The 22,627-nt window shown below is 44.5% G+C and overlaps 1 protein-coding gene across 13 annotated transcripts in view; it reads right to left on the bottom strand.

Moving 5' to 3' along the window:
- PROX1 (prospero homeobox 1) overlaps positions 1-22,627 on the bottom strand; it is a 50,750-nt gene that overhangs the window by 6,593 nt on the left and 21,530 nt on the right. For all 13 annotated transcript variants that reach the window (XM_004470995.5, XM_058275213.2, XM_004470996.5 and 10 more), the window contains one exon: positions 21,070-21,264. In XM_004470995.5, coding sequence (XP_004471052.1) covers positions 21,070-21,264 — 195 coding nt within the window. The remainder of the gene's footprint in view (positions 1-21,069; positions 21,265-22,627) is intronic.

The following is a 22,627-nucleotide window of genomic DNA, read 5'->3' as shown; positions in this document are numbered from 1 at the left end:
AGAAAACTAGGATAATCACCAGACAGTGCTGTTTTTTCACATTTAAAATCAGACCAAGAAGTCCATGGCTTCCGACGCCAAGTCATTTCTCCCTTCTTGAAAAGCCTAATAACTCCCCTGCAACAATAAGAGGGCCCCTCTCTGGGGCTGGTCAGAGTTTAAGAAGAGTAAGACCCTGGAGTATAGCCTCCAAAAGACGTGTACGCTAGCGCCAGGCTGAGAAGGCAGCTCCCAAAGCTGCCTGGGGATAGCCAGAGCGCTGCCACCTCCTCAGGGACTCAGAGGCCCACGGGAGCCGACAGCCGTTCCCTCCCAAGAATTCCTGTCGTTTTCTATAGAGTTGGTGTTTCTTCCGCCCCCCAAAACCTCCTGTGTATGAGCGGATTGAGTATTTGAGGGGCACGAGGGGGTTGAAGGCGAGCTTAGATCTCCCCCTTCTCTTAAACCAAATGAAAAGTCCTTAAGCGGCCTTTTTGAGTATTCTCCTCCTCCCCCTCCCAAAGATCATCCTTCCCGTTTTGCCAAATGGGCATGATTGAGAGAGAGAGAGAATCTGGCTGGCTGGAGAAGAGTTAGGCCGTGCGGCGAGCCACTCTAACTACTTGGCTTGGGAGCTGTTAGCCAAATGTTGCAGAAACAGAACCAAAAGTATTTATTAAAATAAATATTGCAAGAAGTGTGGGTGCAGTGGCCCCTGGCAGGAGAGCCGCGGTGAACAATCTACATTCCACGAACTCGGGGATGCGGCAGGGCAGGGCCCGGAGCTGCGCGGGGCAGAGGGGCAGCTGCCAGGCCAGGCGGAGGCCCCCTCCCACACTCCGCGGGCCCCGCGGGAGGTCGGGGTGCCAGGGACCGGGGAAGAGGGGCCCTGTTGGAGCAGGTAGGGGCAGGAGATGCATCTAGACAGCACTGGCCCGAGGAAGGAGGTCGTGAGTTTCTAGCACTTGCCTGAGACCAAATCAAGGCAGCGCTTCTTTGAGGCTTGCAGGCAGCTTCCCCCTAGTTGTTCTGATCGTTCATCACGCCTGGTAATGGTTTTTAGTGGGCTTAATTTTGCTTAAAATATTCAGTGATTATAATCGCAATCATGGGCTGGCCTGTAACCTTTTTATTTTTTATTTGTAAAGTCATGTGATTTAACTTTGCACCTACTTATATCCCGTTTCAATGAACTCAGCGTAAGGTGTCTTTAGCTAAGGCACCATGGTTTCTTTCCCCACAATGCCTAGCAGAGTATCTTTTGCAATGTCACTTGATAAATAGATCATTATGAGGTCTTGCCTTCTGCTTTACTCCATATTATCTTTTTCCCTCAACACTTAAAAAAAAGAGGAAGTTTAAAATGATTGAAAAAGGTCGAATTTGAAGATTTGAAACAGATCTCAGACATCATTACACAGATAAAGAATGAAGAATCCTGTGACAATAACTTGTCCAGGTGTCTTGTTATTAAGCTATGCTGGCTTCCTTTTCATACACTTTCAGCACTTTCCACTTACGGGAGTCATCAACACCTTGACAGAGCTCTGGGTTTGTGACCGAGAAAAGCCCCAGAGGCGCTGGGAACTTCAGAGTAAATGGGAATGGTATAAAAGATTCCCAGGAGGAGACATCGCTTACTGGGTTATGTTTGGGAAGGGATGACTTCCTTGCAAGTAAATAAAATGGTCTGTTAATTTACTCTAGTGCTTTCCTTAAGGCAATACCCATGCAATGGACCAGCCCGTATAAAAGAAAGTTAAAATAAGATTGTTCAATACCGGAGCAACTAATGCCTTTTGGTGGCTCTAGAAGAAGTATACTGTCAGAGAGCAACTTGCCTTCGGAGGAGGTGCCAAGGTAGTCCCTCTACAGGTAAAAATACCACCCGTGGGAAGAGGCGCCTTCACTCCTCTGCTTGAAAATGCTTCCCAGATCTACTGAACAGAGTAAGGGGGTGTCCTTGCTGATTTTGTTTGTTTGCCTGTAAGAATTCAGGCTTATGTGAATGATATTGCCCATGTTTTCCTGCACCTTTTCACACCTAATGCCTTTCCAATCACTAATAAACATCTGCAGAAAATCCCTTAGTGACAAGTAATCCCTTATCTAGGTTTCTTTTAATAGAACCCAACAATCTGCAGAACGAACCCTGAGTATCTCCTGAGCATCAGGTGGCAACAGTCAATCAAGTCACTGGAATGCAAGACAATGCAGGCTCCGGAGGGGGCGGGGGAAGCCGTGCCTTTGGACATGCCACAGGGAAAAAACAAAAGGCTTCCAAAGTCTCTGGCTGGAACTTTGAAGCTATTGTGGGAGCTGCTTTGCTGAGGGTTCTTCAGGAGAGGAGAATGGAAAGTTTGCTTTGATAAGAAAGCTCCCTAATATAGGAACCTCACCCCAAATGCTCTTGCCTCTCCTGGCCTTGATCTCTGGAGGACAATATCATTGTGATGAAGTCCTTAAATACACTCATAAATTCGAAAGGGGCTGGCATCGGCAGTGACCAATTTCACCACAATTCTTTGTACTTTCAGTCTCCTCAGAGCAAACGAGGACCCTGAGGGCTTTGGTGAAATGGGAAAATGGGAAGATGTTTTCAGCTATTTCAAGTCTGCTCAGCCAGGGGCTGTGTTGCTCCTTACTGGGTGGGAGGTTGTTTTTCTGTTCTTTTACTATTATTATTATTTGTTATTATTCTTGGAATGAGCAGCAAAGATACAGTTTTCCCCGTCTTCCTCCTCCTCTTCCCAGTTGCTTTACCTTCAAGGATGATTTGTTTTATTAAACCGACTGTCCCCAGCCTCTGCAGTACATAATAAAAGTCTGACATAGCAGGCTGCCTGCCTTCTGTGTCCTGCAGATACTCATCATAAGTGTCAGGACATACCAAGGTTAGCGGTCACTGGAAGTGTGCTCGCTGGCCCAAACCTTGCCAAACGCACTTGGCAGCTGAATGAATGTCACAGAGAATAGAGGGGGAATTACAAAGGTTAAAAAGAAGACAGCCTCTCCTATTTTCTGGAGACAGAGTAGCTGATTTTCCAAACCTCTGAAATAACCATCAGCTCATTTGCTGCCTCTTGTGGGGGACCTAAATCTTGCCTCTTGCACAGTTCTCCATGGACACCCCCTGCATCCTTGATCCCCTTGGAAAACTGGTCCACTGGCCCAATTTCCTTAATGAAATGATTTTTTACAAAAAGGATGCAGGCTTACATCTCCCTAGCCCCTCCCCAATAACCAAAGGCTGAAATGGCTCATCAACAGATCACAGCCTTGTTGAGGGAGATCATCTTTCCAGGTCAGTTTTTAAACTAAAAAATTTTTTTCACTTCAAACTTACTTTAATGAGGAAATTGAAAAGGAAACATATCTATGGGCAGGTCTGGCTCACTGATGGAAAAGTAAATGCTTGGCTGTTATTTTGGTGAATTAGTTTGTGTGTGGGTTTTCTTTTTCCTTCCTCCTCCATTTTTTTTTTAATACTATAAAAGGGCAATAAAATGCTGACTGTAAGAAGACAATGTCAAGGAGAAAAGGGTATTGGTATTTTGGATACTCTTCACTGCTCGCCTTGGAGAGAGAGTTATTCTTGTCACAAACCCTTTTGTCTGCATCTGCTGACTGCTTGCCTGTAGCCAGCAGCATACTTTAACTGTTTTGTCACCTCCTAACATCACATGCATCAGCTGTTGGGCTTTTGTTACGGGTATTGTAGAACTAATCCGCTGTGGCTGTTCTACTGTGCAGTAAATAAAACAGAAACGGGCTTCTCAGACAATTCTGCATGAATATTTCAGATGGCTTTTACAACTCCGATTCACAAAATCAAATAAATAAATAACTCCCCCAGTCCCCCCCAGCCCCTACCCACACACAGAAACAAACCCTCTCAAACTAGACCCAGATGTCTCTAAGTCAACTGCAGAGAAGGCTCTGACTTGAGCCTTAAAGCAATTGTTTCAGCGAAGTTGACAGAAGAGTGCTTTCGAAACTTCAGCGCCATGTTACTCATATTTATCGTTAGATTGAAACAAATCTAATGCCAAACACTGAGCAAGTGGCTCTGAAATTCTGGAAAGCTATTTTTCCTCCTCGGGCTTTTGCAAAGAGTATGTAATTCTATCAGAAATATATAGTTTGAGTTGCCTTGTCAAACTGCTTTTATTACCTCCATTTCATTTTCCTCCCTTCCGCTTATGGGAAAGGAGTCAAAGGAAGATGCTTGAACATTTAGTGTAGCCTAAGACCCTTTCCAAAAGGTTCAACCTGCACAGGAGCACAAAGGGGGGGGGGGGGGGGAAAAAAAACAAGCAAACTTTGGGCTGGTGTTTCCAAAACTTAATTTACATCATGAGCGGTCTTACGATGGGAACAATGTGCCAATCACAACGCAAAGCGTTTTCCTAGGTGACTTCTAAGTGTCTTCGGAGCAGCTAAAAGAAAAGGGGCTTTGCACATGTGCACACACACAAAGATCCTAGGACAGGAGACAAACAGTGCAAGTACTTTCCCCAGCATTCATTCACCCTGGTGTGCACACGATTCCTCTAAACAAACTCTCCCATCCCTGCTGTTTGTTAAGTAAATATTGATCAAGGAGAGACATATCTCCTGACAGCAGTGGCACAGGCTGGGGACTTATACTGCAGACAGAGTGGACTTAAATGGATAATCTCAGATGCTTTCGTAACTCCTCACAGAGATTATCAGATGCAAAGACAAGAACAGATAGGTTATTGCTGCTTCTCTCCACTGCCTAACTCTCACTGAGCTCTCCTGCTGGAGAAAGAAAAGGGGAATCACGGCTCTATGAAATATGGCCACAAGATGCTGTTACTAAGGGTCTCCCTTTGCAATCGTGCATGCATTTATCCTGCATTTACAGCTGGGGATTAACTGGCCCTTTAGAAAAGAAGAAATGGTGTGGGATGTTACACACAGTGAAACATAGGATTGTATTCTGATACCTTCTCATTACAGGCAAGGATCAAATGAAAAAGCAAACATGAATGTGCTTTAGAAAACAAAATATCATCCAAATGTAAGGTGCTAATTTGAACCTTAAAAGAAGAGCCCTTGTTCCTGGGAAGTCTAAAACTGTGATTAGTAAATGTGGGCAAAGCATCACTTTGAGAGATGCTTTGAGGCGGTTTGCCTGGGTGCTTTTATTAGCTGAGTCGACAGGTTGAGAAAAGTTACTCTGTGTTTCCTCCATTTGAGTTTGGTCATTTCAAGATTGTGACTCTCATCTCTGTTTTCTGCCCTGTCTGCAGCAGAATTGGATATGTGTGCTTCCCCGGGAAAGCCAGTTTTCAAATCATCTCTATGAGATTGATTTTAGCAAGGCGTTATAGTTAGAAATCCCAACAAAAGGTTAAGTGGCATTTAAATTGTCTTAGGAGGCTCCCACCTATGTTAGAAAGACCAGCGTTATCCTAGGAGTTCTGGCACTGCAGCGGCTTTCAGATGCCTGCCCTGTTAAATTGAAGGAGGCAGAGGAAGGGTCTGCAACAACAAATGGGCTTTGGGCTAACGTCTCTTTCAATCTGATGCTCCAAGTGGAATTCAGATTTTGGGGACCTTAAAGGATTAGAGTTACCTAATGCCCATGCAGTTTTAGGCCCTAAGAGTGGGCCCACTTCCTAGTAACATGTTTTGCTACTTAAATATGTGAAGAGTAAGTGCTTGTAGGAAGTGGCTATAGTTCAAGGCTGTCCTTAAAAAAACTGTTTCCTCGGCCTAAGCAAAGCAACACACGGTAATAACAGTCTGTATCATTTTTTTTCCCACAAAGCAGCAAAAGAACAATGTCCTGTTGAGCAAAATTCAGTAGCATTCTGTAAACATTAATTTAAGGAAATCAATAGACTCAGTGAGCTAAAGCCATATTGCAAGATAAACTGGTCAGAGTGCCACTTTGTCAAATAGATTTTCGTTTTCTCGGCTAGATAAAGACAGTTTCAAAATGGGGCAAACGTGTTGCAACCAAGGTTTGAAAAGTATGTGGCCTTCAAATAGTCTGCTTGTTCCTACTACAAAGCTGGATAAACATACTTTAAAAATGATAAGACTGGTTTGGAATTGATTTTGCTTTCAAATTTTACATATAGGAGATTTCTTGGTTGTCGCACAGGAAAAGAACAAAACAAACACCATGCATTCAAGAAGAGAAAATGTACTTGAGAGATGGGGTTTAATTGTCTTGAGAAAGAGTATTTTGGGTAGTTTCAGTGGATGTTTGACTTTAACAGAGAGAGAAAGAAATCTTTATTCATGCTGACCTGATGGGCAACAGCCTACTTGCCAAAATCCCAAAGCCAAATTCTCTAGCGAGTTTGGGATCAGAGGTTTCAGCTGGTGGAAGCTGTTTCTATTCTGTGCTCCCCATGCTGTATCATGTTAATGTGCGGAGGGGCCAGGGGATGGGGAAAGGGGGCAGGGGATGGGGAAAGGGGGTGAGGGGGTGGGAAGCACACCCAGGAAAGGGCTGGGCCAGGAGCCTGAGCCGATGGCCCCCATAACCACCCCAAGGTTTCTCTCGGCCAGAATGAAAGAGTGGTAGGGATTAGAAAATGGGGCAAAAGGAAGGCATCTCTGCCCATCTGCTGCCATGGCAGGGACCCACACTGAGCTGGGGGTATGGCTGTGTCCAGGTTAGACGATGGAAATCCTACAGAGTCATCTCCACCCCTAGAAACACCGGTAGAGTAGCAACCAGAAACGATTCGGTGGAAATGGCCCACTGGAGGAAATGTAATAAAAGAGAGAACGCGCACACGGAAACTGCCAAGGAGGGGTGTCAAGGAGCTGCCTTGATGGACAGTGGGACTCCACGTAAAAGGTGCACAGAAACTGGACTTTGGTCTGTGGGGCGGGTGGGGGGGGCTGCTATTTGCCATCACCTTTGTGTGCTCCTCTCTGACAACAGTGTGACTCAAGGTCAGGGGCACTCCCTAGTACGTGCTTCCTCACCTGAATTTGAGTCTTTTAAGGGTGGGTATTTAGAAAATATAAAATTCCCAATAAAATTTCTCTACCCTTTTACTATGTATCAATAAAAACGCCATACGATTACTAACAATGAGTTAGAATTGAGCATTTTGAACAATTGTGACTTCCAGGTAGCAGATTAATATTTCCTACTCTATCTGCTATTGAATGGTGTATACATTCCAAATTATACAAGTGTTTCAGTGGCAATGCTGCATATCAGTATCAACACAAATAAAGTGTTTCTTTTATAGCCCCAGAAAAGGAGGTATTAGCTTATGGGGAACAGAATGACATGTTATTAGAATAGTAAAACTCTGCAACCGTGCAAATTATTTCATGGTGCTGAAATTTGGTGTCCTGAACATGCTCAAAGCAACTAGTTTATTTGCTCCTACTTGGAAGTCTCGATGTTCTGTGTGTTAGGAAGCCAAATGATTGCCATGCAATTTATTGTAATAGAGTAGATTTTCTCTCTTTCCCAAACTGTGCACATGTCTCAAGAAGTGACTCCAAGTTTAAATAAACAAAAAACAAAAACAAAATCAATGAAAAAGCATCAAAAACTAAAACTAATCTGCTTGCCTCCTTCCCCACTCCCACCTGAGATACTACTCAGATGTTCCTGAATCTTAAAACCTGGAAGAGTTCTGCTGGGATTACACATCTGGTAGCCTGTTCAGGTGAGAGCTGGATCGAGACTCTTCCATCAAAGATCACAGAGTTTTGGAACTTCAGAACTAGAAGTGGCCTCAGAGAGTTCATGGACTACAAAAGAGAGAAACAACCCTCAGCCAGGGTTTAACAATTTTTTTCTGGAAAGGGCCAGGTTGCAAATACTTAGGTTTTGTGGGCCACATTTCGTCTCGGTTGCATATTCTTTTTTTTCACACTTTGAAAATGTAAAGACTGTTCTTAGCTTGGGGGCCATAAAAACACAGACCAAGGGCCAGATTTGGCCTAGAGCCCTAGTTTGCCAAGTCCTGCTCTTAGCAAAACTTGGGGGCCAGGAGCTCTGCTGGAGGCCTAGCACTCACATTCTGCACTGACCCCGCTGTGCCTTGCTGGGTCAAGTGCACCAGCTGTTCTTACAGGGCAATTGGAATGGACTCACCCAAATGCAACCCACAGTGTCCCTCCATCCTTGGACACAGTTTATGCAGTTTATACTGCCTGCGTCTACAGTGCTAACAGATCACACAGAGACGGTTAAGAACCAGAAGAACTTCAGTCTTGTCCTGCCAGTAAATATTTAGATGTGCTAGAGAAATCTACCTGTGTTCCGTGATAGAGCCAGCCACTTGGATGGAAACCTTAAAGGAAAAACAAGCATAGCAAGCAGTGTGACAGTCCCCCTGTGTGTTAGCTAACTTTCCTTCTAATCAGTACCATGAATGATGTGTCTTTGCTGTCCGAATCCAAGACAAGCTGATAGTCCTTGAAGTTTAATCTTTGCTACAAGTACTAGGCAAGGTGATAAAATAAATAGGGTCCGGTTTTGGTTCTATTACTGGATGGGAGACTATTCAAAATCAACATGGCATGAACGCTCCAACAGTGCATGGAGAAGCTGGAGCACAGATTATCCACCGTTACTCCTGCTTTGTTGGAGAATACATTACGTGATTGTTCTCTGCAGCAGATTTACCTTCATAATTAAGTTTTGCTTAAGCTGACATTAGAACTAGCCTACATGCCCCAGGAGCATGTTGATGGAGCAGTGTGAGTGAAGGGCTCAGGGGAAGTGGGGATCAGAAGGATGGTGGGACAGCCCTGCTCATGGGGAGCACCCAGGAAAGCACCAGGTGATGCGGATGATAATCAAACAGAGCTTCAGAGAACTCCAGATCAAGGGAGATATTGCCAATGATCTTTCAAGAGCTTATCACACCCAAAATAATATCTGGGGATGCTTTGGGAAAGGACAGTGGTTATCAGCCTCATTCCCTTCTCTGGGTTTTGACTAAAAGATCTTTGTTCCATCAGATAAATTCCTTTCTGTGTTTCCTAGGAAATTCTATTCGTCTTTTTTCCACAAATACCCCTTGCAAAACTAAGGATGGGCTGTGCTTCAAAAGCTACTTAGGAGCTTGTAAAGGGCTTAGACATCTCTTTCTTGAGAAAGGTGACTAGTTGGGGAAGGCACAGAACAGATGCCGGAATAAGCCCAAGGCCTTTGGAGGTCTCTCTGTCTCTGTCAACACCTCGTGGCACTTCAGGTGATAGTCAGGGTGAGAAGTTTCAGGAACCTGTCAAGACCGAGGGCTGGCCCTGCTGCAAGCCAACTTCAGGAGGTGACACAGATTATCTTGTTCACCTTCAGGCCATGTAAAATGATAAATCTTTGAAAATAGGTCCTATATTAAAGGGCATGCAGTGACCTTGAAAGCATAGCCTTTCTTTCATCTTCTTTCTCCTACTTTAGCTTTGGGTCATTTCTCTGCTTTCACCCCTACTCATGTCCCACACTTGCTCTCAGTGAGTAAATAACCTTGAACTAAAAGTCCCTTTTAGTACCAGGTTTTAATAAAAAATTTTAAGAGTGCCTTAAAAAAAGAAGTTGGGTGCAATAACTATAAGATATATGAAAACTTCATTTCCCAATGACTTGTGTGAATATTTGACATGTACCAACCACAAACTTACAGGGGAAAAAAAAATCTCAGTGGAAAAGACTTTTATGATCTTGATTACTATCATTTTGGGAATATTCAAGGGAAAGATGGTGTAAGATTTACAAAAATTACCAACCAAGCCTAGTAAGTGAAGGTAGTAGTACCATCTAAAACGCCTCATTCCATCCCAAGAGAGGGGAGATACTGTGTATTTACACAGAGGGTGAGGCATATTATAAATGCTGATTTTCTGCATTGGGGAATGGCCTAGGTTGAATCTGTGTGGGGTGTGCAGTCTCCTGCTTAGTTTGTTCAGGTCAAAACTATCTCCTGGAGAACTTTAGGACTTGAGCATGGGGGCTTTAAGGACCAATTTTCTCATTGTTTGGTCACTCTAGTCAAGGCAAAAAGTAAATGTATTCAGCAAGTATAATAGCTGGTGCCAATTCAGTCAATCAATTGTTTACTAATTTTATAAATTAGTCTCTATAATCCCAGCCAGGGAGTTGCTGTGTCTCCAAAGGCACTGTTGAGATTTGCATCTGCAAAGAAGGCCTTGGGAGGAAGCGAAAATGGGTACCCTGGAGAATTTTACCCAGACAATTAAGCCACAGCAGAGCACAAGGGTACCTGTGGCCCCCAGTGGAGCCTGTCCAGCTAACCAGGGCCTCCACACTCACTGCTTAACGCTCTGCATTATGTCTAGGATTCTAGCAACTTCATAGAGTGCAGAATGATCTCTTAGAGCGGCAGAATTTCAAAACTAGAACAAAGCTCTGAGTTTCATCTCGTCATTTTTCAGGTGAGCCAAGTAAAGCCCAAAGAAGGCAGGTCGACCCTCTAGCCCAGAGCTCATTTCATTATACCTTGTCATCAGAGGCTTCTCCTCTGAAACAGGTAATTCCAGAATCCCAGAGTTTTTCTAGGCTGGAATCTTGGGGGCAGGATGAATGCTTTCTGGATATTTGTCCCAATTCTGAGGAGAGGGAACATATGAGAGTTCCCTGCTTACTTGTTTTCCTATTTAGGATCAATAAGACATGATGCAACAGGTGGGTATCCACGTGGCAGTGGCACAGTACTTTTTACTCGGTTCTGCAAATAAGAGCAAATGCTTCCACAGCACTTACTCTGTACACTTAATTCTCACCACAGCCCCATGAGGTAGTCGCTGCTGCTGCCCCCACTTTACTGGTAAGGAAACAGGCACAGAAACTGTAAGACACGAGCCGATGTTTCACTGCTAGAAAGTGGAGGGGCTGGGATTTGATCTCAGGGTCTGGCCTTAGATTCCATGCTCTTAAGCACTAAAATATTATTGATTCAGGACCATCGGCAGTGGAGAGACCCTCCAAAGGGTTTTCTTTCTAAGACTTTGCTGTGGTGCTTTGATAGAAAATGGTGAACATTTTGATTCCTGCCTGAGAAGAATATCAAATAAAGTGGAAGCCAGAGCTTTCTTGACATAGTCGTCATTTTTATAGCCTCAAGCCCAAGTCTAAGGCTGTGTCTTCATGAAGTCAAACACCCAGGTACTTTTTCTACAAAAAACACTGGAAATGTCTGGAAAACAGGGTGGATCTGCTCATTAAAAAAAAAAAAAAAAAAAAAATTGGCTGGGTATGTCCATCCGATTTGCCAGAATACCTGCTGAGGGTCTGATAAATTGGTCTCACAGGATCATTTTAACCAGTAAGTGCTACTGAGATGCTACTCAAGAAATGCAACTTCCAAGGGCAAACTTTTGGGGCAATCAAAAAAGTTCGATTGAGTGTGCATGAAACACAACAATCAGACTTCGGTGTGGCTGCCTGCACCTGGAATTCTGCCCCATTGTTTGGTCATCATAACTGTCCCTTAGGAAATACAGTCATGTCGGAAAAGCATTACAGAAGGGCAGCTAAAATGATCAGGGGCAGCCCACTTACTGTATGAGATTAGGCTTTTAACGAGGATTAGAGCTCCTTAATCTGGAGAGATGAAGATTAAGAGGGAGTAATGATCAAAGTCTATAAAATCAGAAAGGAAATGGAGAACATGGCCACAACCCTGCTCACAAATCCCGGGATATTATGGCAAGGGATATCCTTTTGGAGTTCAAGGGGAATCGTTTTAAGAGCCATGAAAAAGAAGGTGCTATTTTCACAGCAAGGAATACATTTAAACACTTATTATCTCAAGGAGTGGTATATTCTGAGAAGAGGGTTGGATTTAAAAATGGTTTAAGTAAACCTGTGGGTGATAAAACCATAAAGAGCTAATCCTCGGAGGTAAGGAATGCTCTGGGCACATTTCGAGTCCCTGAAGACGATTCACGCCACGGAGGCACCAGCCTCTGCCCACGTGCCCCTTGCACAGGGCTGACCCTGGGCTCAGGCCACCTCTCCCCTCACTGCTCAGCCTGATTGCCCCTGGAGGGCCCCTAATATTCAGAACTGGGGCCAGTGACCGGAAAGCTCGGGAACCTGGTACAAGACCAGCAACTCACTCCTCCAAGGGAGATAGATGCCTTGAATCCTTTCTAGGGACTCTGTCCTAAGATTCTGAATTAGAATCCAGAGCAATGATCTGACCACAATTCTCATAAAATATATGCAGTAATCCCTTTAGCTGCATCTCAAAACTAAAATCTATGTTTTCATCACAGATGGAGACATTTAAAAATTCTAATGTGACAGTGGTTGGGGGGAAAAACCGGTCTGTCTCTCTATCCGAGAAACCGTGTGTAATATGTTAACACAGATCGAGTAATTCAAATTTAAGGGGAAATTAAACACACCGATTATGCAGCAGCCATCGAAGGCCAAGATAGTAAGCTCTAAAATTTACAATGATTAACGCAGAAACCAACATACCTTAAAGAGCTGCGGCTCTGTTAAATATCTAAAATAAAACTTTCGACAGAGAGAAAGGTTTCAGCTCGTTTCCAAAACAGCCAAGTGTTAACCACTTTAAATATCTAATAATAGGTCATTGTGGAGGGCCGGGGAGGTTATGCAGCGGAAGGAGGAGGGGAGAGATGTTGGTTGGAGCAGGGTGGAGATGAAGATGCCGTTCAGAGAAAAGGAACCTTCAGACCACCATCACATGCACAGCGAGGTGTGAAGAATATTTTCTGCACTCACATTTTAAACTGCTTTCTGAGAAATGGTGAAAGGAAGCACAGCGCAGAAAAATTAAAGGAGCCCAAGAAAGGGGGAGGGAAGGGGGAGGAGAGGGCTGGAAGAAAGAGAAAGGCATATGTATCATGAGCAGAATCTAATAACCCCTACGTCTAACCCTGCCCACCTTCCTAATCTGTAAGGAATACCTGGGCAGCTTTTCAGATTGCAAGTTTGAAAACCTAGGTCCTCACGTGGGCAGCTAGTCACAGTCACTTCTCATTTGGGGAGTGAAAAAGTAGAAGAGGCCGGAAGAGGTGTGCTGGGTTAAGGGGCAAAGAGTCACCTTGTTTTTGGTTGTAGAGTTTGGAGTGATGTGGGCCAGAAAACCGGGACATCTGGAGTTCAGAAGTCGAGGAAAACGGGGAAGAACCAGGAAGATGAATACATGATCATCAGCGACACAAAAGAACGGAGCAAAAAGAAGCCTGGATTTGGGCACTCGCGTCTGGCAAGGAGGCCGGCAGCAGGGCTAATGAAGCATTTGCGGCGTGGGACGTTTGCCAGCGCAACAAAGAAGATGTGCTTGGGCTCTGCAGATGTGCCAGGGCCCCTAGAGCAAAATAATGACATAATCACCATCAGTGTCACCGACCAGACTGTACACAAGGTGACAGGGGAGGGTAGGCCTGCGGTATCCTCCTGGGGGGGCCCGCCACGGCCCACGGCGGCTGCTGCCCTGGGGGCTGGGGCGCGGGCAGAGCTCCTGCCTCTACCCCTGGCCCCACCTTCAATCTGAAGGGGGCTTGTCCCTATCTTTTCCACTTTGGTGGGGGTTTTCCTCCAATCCCAGCTGCTCCTGACGGAGCTCTGGAAAGCTCGCAAGAGATTTGGACTGGATGGAAAAGGATGGCTCCCGAGGAGCCGGGGAGCAAAGGAAGAAGAGGGTGTTCCGCGTCAGGCTCCCCTGCCTTCCAGGAGCGCACAAACTTTCATGACCCTCACCTTAGCCACACGGGGCAAGGAATTGGTATTACCGCGGACATCAGTGCTCCACGCAATATGGGGAACACAAGAAATTTGGAGGGGGACTTTGGGGGGGGGGGACACAGAAGAGCAATGAAAGGACCACCGCGAAAGTTAGAGCAAAAGCGACATCGAGGCAGGAGAGCACCGCCACCGCCCGCTCTGAGCAAGCCTCTCGGCGGCCTGGGCACCTGCCCGGGGCTCCTGCTCCGTGAAGGGGGGTGTGTCAGTCCAGCTGTCTGGCTCTTAAGTGACTTTTGTCAGTTTGAAAGTGAAAGTCTGTTTGAGGAGCTGAAAGAACAATAGCTCAGAGCCCGGAAGAAGAGCTTGTAGCACAAAGGACTTGGCTCTCCTCGTGTCCCTTTTCATTGCTCCTAATGAAAGATTCATAAGAATAACTTTAATTTTTTATGACCGCCTTTTTGGTATGACTGTATTAGTTGGGTCAACTTCCATACACAGGTTCTCTTTAAATACCAAAGGGTTTGTGGTGAAAGTGTTGTCACAGCCCATGGGGACCCCAGTCCACCGTGGCCATGCTTGGGTCTCTTCCTTCAGAAGCAACTACTACGAGGCAGGGACTTCCTTTCCCGGTGGTTCCCGTCAGCCTGGACGTTGTTGTTGTGAACTCTGCAGTGCAAGTTATCTTAAACCTTTCTAATTTGCTAATTCAACTGCTCCTCGGAAGAACGACTGTATTTGTTTTTCCTGGCTTCACCCGATTTAACAGGAACAGTGGTATAATGATCATTAATAGACAGTTCTCCGTTTCCTGGACTTCTCAGATAGCTGTCTCTGTACTGCTTCTTTACTTTGTGTCTCCGCCAAAAAAGGGAAGGAGGGGAACAGATTGTATTTGTTTTCTGTCATGTTACAAAATGGAATTGAAGACTGGCTTAAGGCAATCGTTAAAGGTGAAATGCTACTATTTTTTTTTTTTAGGCTAGAATAATCTATCTTCAAAAATTATACTCTCTCCTTCACCAAAAGGAATGTTTGCATAAATATTGGTCGTTGCAAACGGATGCTGATGTGTTTTAGAGACATGAGTGTATGCTCATTACATTTTCTGGCATATGGCCGGAAAAAGAACCCAACGGTTAACAGTAAATAAAATCCTGGGAGGAAAAGGAGCAAATTTGATTTAAAATGTCCTCTGCCACTGGAAGGGGGATCCCCAACTTCAAACAGTTTGCTAAATGAGTTCGTTTCATCTAGGTGAAATAAGCCTTTCAAAAGGTTGTCAGAACGTCCTTAGACATTTAATCCAAGATGGGCTGAACACAGTGATGACACCCTCTGAAAGCCAGAACCAGCACCTGCAGCTCTCCGAGAGAACTTGCTCTTTCTCCCATTGATAACCCTTTGTGGGACGCAGAGAATGAGCCGAGGCAAGGAGAGCTGAATGTCAGACAATACACATCACTCCCCACACTGGGTCTGAACTTTCCTGCTCTCTGAAGGACAATTAACTGCGAAGGCCTTAGGGGTAGGGCGAAGCAAGGGAAAACCCGGGGCTGTCCCAGCGCAGCCGCCCGGCCCTGCCCGCCACAGGGCTCTGCCTGCCGGTCCGGCCGCCAGAGAAGCAATAGATCATGGGGGGTGGGGGGGGTGGGGAGGGGAGGGAGGAAAGCGAAAGATTTTTTTGTGTGTGTGCCTGCCCTTGTATAATTCTATTCTCACTGTGAACTCATCCATACACAAAACACAAGGACAATTTTTTTTTTTTAAAGAGAGAAAAGCCACAGGGTAGGTTACAGTCAGAAACGGTCTCTCAGTGGTGTGTTAAAAAGGATGGTCTTTTCACCAAATCATTTCACAGAGGCAAAACAGACAAACACAAAGAGTTGAGACTTTTTCTCCTACATTAAATGGAGTAACTGATAAGGTCAGACATATGATACCTAAAGACATGAATCTGTGAACTCTTGAAGTCAAAGGGCCTCTCTGTGCCGAGGAACAATCTTTCAAAGGAAATAGATCATAGAACTCCACTGAATCCCCTTTAAACTTTATGAAGCAGGAGGAGAAAAAGCTCTAAGTAGGGAAGCTTGACAGAAGAGCCTTGAACTATTTTCTGAAGGAAAGATGAGACCCTCCCTAGGCTGCCACAAAACATCTTTTTTTTTTCTAAAGGCTCCTCTGAACTTTGATATGTGCCAAGACACTGCTATTGAAAGCTGTATAATTATGTGCTATAGCCACTGTAGAAAATGCTTTGTTCGCCCCAACAAAGGACAATAAGCAAAGTAAAGCGACATTACACTGTATCTTTTTCTTTAAGAATGTTGAGAAAGGTCATGGAATGCTATAACTAATAAAGCTGTTGAGTAAGGAGGTTTTAAAGTTGATCTTACTGTGCTTGAATGTAACCCAATGACAAAAAAGACACAGGGAGCTAAAAATGCAATGACATTACCAAATAGATGATAAATCAATGGGCCCGCTTCATTATACTGATGAACACCTTGCCTCCCAAAAGGATGGCGGTATAAAAATGGAGCCGCGTGTGCTGCCACGGAATTCTACCTCTACCCCACCCCCAACCCTTTAACCCCACTTCCAACTTGGTTTCTTTACTGCTCTCGCCTTCAAATTCCAGGCCGCTAATTCTGCAGAAGGAACACATGTCCAGACAGCCATGTGCATACATAGATTTAGAGAACATCCATTTACTCTCTTAAAAGATCAATTTGGCTTGTCAGTGGTGGGACTGGCAAAGAAAGAAATGGTCAGGGTTTCTTCCCCCCTCCACCGCCCTCCAAGAGTGTGTTGTGCGATCACTTAAGCGGCTCAGTGGTGTGGAGGCCAAAAGACTGTAACAGCAGTAAAAGGTTTTCACTCACGTGCCAGTTTTCCAAATGATCACTCATATTTAAGTACCTATTTGGAGCCGAGGGAAGCGCTTCCTAAATCCACCTGTCCTCATTTTTCTTTAAAGAGATGACAACGCGAACAAACGACTTCCAAACACATTAAACCGTAAATGCGTGTTCTGTGGCAAGCGAGCGAGGCTTGGGAATGGGGGTAGGAATGGTGGGGAGAAAGATATACAGTAGGTGTGTATAGGCGGGCTTATGTGCATGGAGGGGGGTTATGTGAGGGGGTGCTGCTTTTAAATTTTCTCTTTCCAAGAGGAAATGAGAAAACACAAGTTTGTGGATGAACCCTTCTTGCCTGTCACGTGTCACCTAGAAAAATGTCAAACACACAGGGTCCGTGATGGAGCGTCTTCCCAGTGAGGGCCTTGGGAAATGGCATTGACAAAAGTGATGATCAGTGGATCAAGTTCCCCATTCTATCTATTCCTAAGACTTCCATCCAAAACCCCAGGTCTGTACTGAGGGAAAAGGCTGTTAGACGCTCTTGCTGGGCATCGAATGTTTCACAGGTGAGGGATGAGGCGCTGAGGGGCCTAAGGGGGCCATGTGCCTTACATCCATGGGGGAGGAGCCGCCTCATGGCACCCCAGAAGGAGAAGGAGTGCCCTGATGTGCCTGGAGACAGATGTCACTCACATTCTTTTCCCAGTTGCCCCAGGCCAGCCCAAACCTCAAAACTTGTGCATCAGTCTGCCTTTCTTAGCGCACCATATAAAGTTCATTACCTTCCTTACCTGACACAGTTATGAGGGAAACAGAAAAGCAGTAAAAGCAAACTCAGAGCGTCCCTAAAACCAGAAGCATCGATATGATTTTAAAACTGGGAAGGAATCCCAAACCTCCCATCCTCTGCATAAAAAGAAAAAAATTGGAAGCGCTTCCAAGTGAGGTGAGAATATATACCATAACACCTGGAAAGACCAATGTATTGTTGCCAATCTCATTAAACGTGAGAAGCAGGAGTGAAAGATGCAGGGTGTAACCGAACGCCCCTTCTCTTGCACACCTCTGCAAACTCATTCAGAATGGAGAAGTCCCGCCCCACGGTGTCTTGCCGATGTCCCCCACCCCGTAGCACAAACTAAAAGCGTCGTTCTTTTATTTTCCTTCAGTGTCTTCTTCCACATCCCCTGAGTCTCCTCAAGCTCTCCCCACCCTAAGTCTGAATGCTGTGCCAAGCATCTGAACAACTGTAGACAGATACGAAAGGCAGAGCCAGCTCCCGTCACTTAGAAGGTCCTGACTCAGAGAGGCCAGGAAATGCAGGGTCTCGAATAGGAGAGAGGCACAAGCCCCTCCCTCTTTGCTGATAAACCTTCCCCATCTGCTTTATTTTCCTGTGGGCCAGGGGTCGGCAACCTCTCTGGCCTTGAGAGTCATCAGCTGCAGGGGCTGTGGAGGGAGGGGGCTAAGCCCCGACGAGGTGACCCCAGCACGTTTACGAGGCCAAGATGGAGCAGAAAGCCGAGGAAAGGCAAGGCACAGAAGAGAGAGAAGAAAGGGAGGAGGAGGAGGAGGAGGGGGCATGTGGAGGAGATGCTGCTGCCTCCTCAGGCCCCTTTCTCTCTCCCTGCCCCCACCCTTCCAGAATTCCTTTCTAAACAGCAAATGAGAGCCCGTATCCATTCCTATTGCTCACGTTAAATAAGCTGATGTTGGTAAAGTCTCAGAAGAGTGCTGGCAACCTGGTAAACAGTCAAGAAATACTAGATACTTTATGATTGCTACCAACCACTGGTGGAGAAACCTAAAAATGCATTCAATAAGGCACTTCATGATTTGACCATCTAACACTCAGGTGAGTTAATAGAACCCTCTCGATTACCTGGATCATGGGGCATCATGTAGCTACAACTTCAGAGTGTCCATGTGCACACTCCGTTTAAGAATTGGAAAAGAAAGAAGGCATATAGCTCTTGACTCTGCCTTCCTCTTCCCTGGCTTGTACTTAAGCCACAGATTCATTTTACTATGACAATTAAATACAAAGTAAGCAGCACACAAGATATCAGTTGAGGTATTCGGCTCGAGGTGCCGTGTCTACTTTTGGCTCGCAGCCATGGCCCACATTGCTAGGGCTGCAATGATAAGGCCAGTGGATTTTTAAGCATCTCACTTAAGCACTGACCTCCACGCACAAAGGCATGGAAAAGAAGGGATCACCTTATCTGAAGCTTTTGTTAGTAAATGTGCCAAACTGAGAGGCTAAATTAAAAGCTACTGAGTAATATTAGAATCCTCTGTGAAGCGTGTGTGTGTGTGTGTGTGTGTGTGTGTGTACCTATAGATGAGGGTGTGAGGGAAAAGGGTGTGATTCATGGTCTTGCCTCTTTCTCACTACATTTCTGACACTTTCCTGCTTTTAAGAGAAAGAGGAATTAGAACCAGAATAGTCTAATAACTTGTCTGAAGTCACATGAGAAGCAACAAAATTCCTCCCCAGGCCCCATACTCCTTGCCCTGAAGCAGTCTTAAAATAGACACTGCAGATAAAGGAGAAGTGGCCTGGCTGAAAATGGATATGATTCACAAAGAGAGAAATATCAGATGTTAATCATATTAAAGGAGGATTTAGATGATGCTAAATGGAGCAGCTTGTTGGGTACCTCTTGATGCCCGCCATCCCGTTTGTGCCATTTTGGCCCTTGAGCTGTGAGTAGGGGATTAAATTCCATCCAGGTAAGGTTTAAACAACCCTGCAAATCCTAATGTGCACTTTAAGGATTTGTTCTCTTGAGTATGCTATATGGCAAATACGCAGAAATCATCCCATGCATCTTGGGCAATTATTTTATGAAGCTTGATGCATGCTGCCAACTGAAAATTCATGTCATAAACTGTAAATAGTTCACTAGCGCATGATTGAAGTCTCTTAGCTTCAGGTTTTGAGGAACAGGCTTATCAGAAAGAAAAAAGCAACTGAAGCTCTAGATTAAGATATCTTTATAATGTTTAGCTATAATCATATATTTCTGCTTTAAAAGAAATCTGTTAAGAGTGTTCTGCCAATATGGTAAACCAGTCCTCAGTTACAGCAGAGGTTTTTAAACAGTAAAGCAATACAAGAAGGATCTTCACCTTTCATGTGTTCAGCAAAAGAAAAATTTAATTCACCTCATGTTTGGCAAGAAAATATATTTGTCTTGGATAGCAAAGATAAATTGGTGGCCTATAGTGTAACCATTCAAACCTTCAAAGTAAGTAAAAAACCATGACTTCTCCACCGCTAAGCTTCTTCATTCAGTTCTTTACAATCCACCATAACCAACCTGCACTGCCGAAACAGGAGAGAGGGTCTGTTAAAGGGATGGGCAAGGAGAGAGGACCCTGGGAATTAGGGCCCATGATTGATGAAGCATAGCAAAGTGCCCTCTCTTTCAAAGTAGAGAGCTTCCTGGGCATTGATGGGTACCTAGCTACATGAGGAAGGCAAGATTATTAACACAAGGCCCCAGCATTAGCAGATGTGGAAGAGAAAATTCCTACATTATCCTCCAAGATAGTACAAGAAACGGACCAACTTGAAAGACCCACAGCATGTCCACTCATCATCATGAGTTTCAGCCTGTGGAATTCTTGCTACATTAGACCTCCAACGATTGTTGCCTCAGCCAGCAGGGCTCAGCAAAATGCCTTTGTGAGCACTGGGAGATTTGCTGGTATTGTCTTGTTGAGAGTCGTCATGTTAGGATGAAAACTGTTTGCTGAGGCACAACACTAGAAATGCCTTACTCATAGCCACACTCTTTCATTGTTACACGGATATTGCTTTCTGGGGATTGTCTACACTGCTTTGTGTGTATCTAGAATATGCATATTGTAATACATACTAGTCTCAAAGTGCAGGAACAACCAGTCACGTGCTTGTGAAGTACACATAAGCACTGGACGCATGAAACTGCTCTTTCAAAAAGAACAAAAACAAGGACAAAAAATACACAAAAAAAGATGTTGATGGATCTCTTATGATCCATATTGAGTAAATTCTCATACTATTTCCTCCATAAAAGAAAAGCTATAGGAGTTAAAACTCATGGAATCACTCTCCTTCCCAGACTTTAGAAAACACCTTTTCCAGTTACCATGTATTAGCTCATCTGTCCTCCCAGAACCCAAATATGAAGAACACCTGTTGAGGCAGAGACTTTTGCCCTGGAAAGGAAGACACTAAAATGTCTGCTTTTGCCCCTTGCTTCCATCTTCCTTGGATTCTCCAGTTCCCTTCTCCATTGCCCAATAAACCCTCCATACAAGCAGCAGAACCAGGGAATGGGAAAAGACATGGAAGTGAGTTAGTTTCTGTGATTCTGATGGGTATGACGGGGAGCTCCCCACTGCTGCTCTATTACTCTACTCAGGGTTGCCGATGTGAGAAACCAAGACAAAAACAGATCTGGGACTTTTTTTTTAAAGAAAATACATTTTTAAAAGGAAAAGGGAGATGACCAAAAAGTAAAGATCAGTTCCTACCTCAAAGTCATTTGCTTTATTGTAGTGCATGTTCAGAGCCCTGTACAGCTCACAGTCTCTGGTTATAGACAGCTCTTCGGTACTGGTGGCCCCGTCATTGATGGCTTGACGCGCATACTTCTCCATCTGAATGTAGTAAAACTCACGGAAATTGCTAAACCACTTGATGAGCTGAGAGGTAATGCATCTGTTGAACTGTTAAATTTAAATGTTGGAAAGGATAAGAATTTTGCCATTTCCTTCACTTATTATTTCAAGCATTTGAAGCATTTAAAAAGTCTCCCTCCCCTCTTGACTTGGAAAAGTATGTTTTTCATTCCTCCAAAATGGCGGCAAGATTGGCGAGAGGAATGACTTATTTACAGGAGTCTGTCAAACGTTATCAGTAAGGGAAATCACACCACAACCCTTCAAATTGCAAAAGGAAAATTCACATGGTAAATCTGATTTTCCTTAAGCTATCTTTTCTATAAGCATTGCTCTTAATCTTTCAGTAAAACAATTACTTTTGTATACTTCTTATGGAAATCCATTCAAGCTGTAGACTCCTAGGAAGAGTTGTAACTCTCAGGTACCAGAGATGATGAGCCACATGACCTCACCGCTAGCATGTTTTGTTTTGTTTTGTTTTTTTAAATGAGAATTCTATGACGCCACATCACAGCCTTGTTCAATGCTGGGAAATGACTTTTCACGCAAAACAGGAAGAACATGGCGTCTGCTTGTTTTTGGTAGTGAGTGATCCCTGTGTCTAGCTGGCCGTGATTTTACTTAACGCCTGCCTGCAGTATCCATGTCTGGTGCTTTCTGGGCAGACCCCGTGCCCGTTTGTCTGCTTTCTACCATCAGCACTGGATAAGACCCATACTCCCTCTGGCTGGTGTCCACGCTGTTTGGGAGGTGTGGTTAAGACACAGTGCACAGAAGACATAGACACAATCTTTATTACATTTTTTTTAAATGCCAACTTACTATAACATGATTAGGTTTTAAAACTTCGTTTACCAAGGTTTCCCTATGACCTTTGAAATGAAAATGTCTTCTTGGATTCACTGGAAATGATCCCATCCTTATTGACAGTCCTCTGTTCACGTAAAGGACAGATGCATCTCAACTTGCCAAGTCAAAACCAATAAATCCATAGCTTTATATCAGGCTGGCTGACAGACAACCCCCTGCCTTTTGTCATCACAGGCATTCCCTTCTCGAGGCCCCCAGCAAAAGATGTACATTCATCAAAAATCAACAAAGAACACTTATCAAACACTGGCCATGAGAACATCCAGACTCCAACAAGATGACAGCTAAAGTGTGTATTGGGGCTGTAATTACTACACAGAAACTTGTTTCTATACTAGCAAAGATAATAAATGAATGAAAATTTATGGCAGAGAATCGAAGTAACAAGGAAACAGAAGCAGGGAAACTGGTGTTTCTCCCAAAAGGCCAACTTGCATCATAATTGCCATGCAGTTGCAAGGGTCCTTACAGATAATTGACCAGAAAATGATTAAGTCATCAGCAAATCGCTTCTGCTTGCAAGAGTTCAAACATGTAC

Source organism: Dasypus novemcinctus, chromosome 13 (assembly GCF_030445035.2).
Source record: "Dasypus novemcinctus isolate mDasNov1 chromosome 13, mDasNov1.1.hap2, whole genome shotgun sequence".
NCBI lineage: Eukaryota > Metazoa > Chordata > Mammalia > Cingulata > Dasypodidae > Dasypus > Dasypus novemcinctus.
Note: the sequence above shows the minus strand (reverse complement) of the source record. Positions and strands in the feature narration are given on the sequence as shown.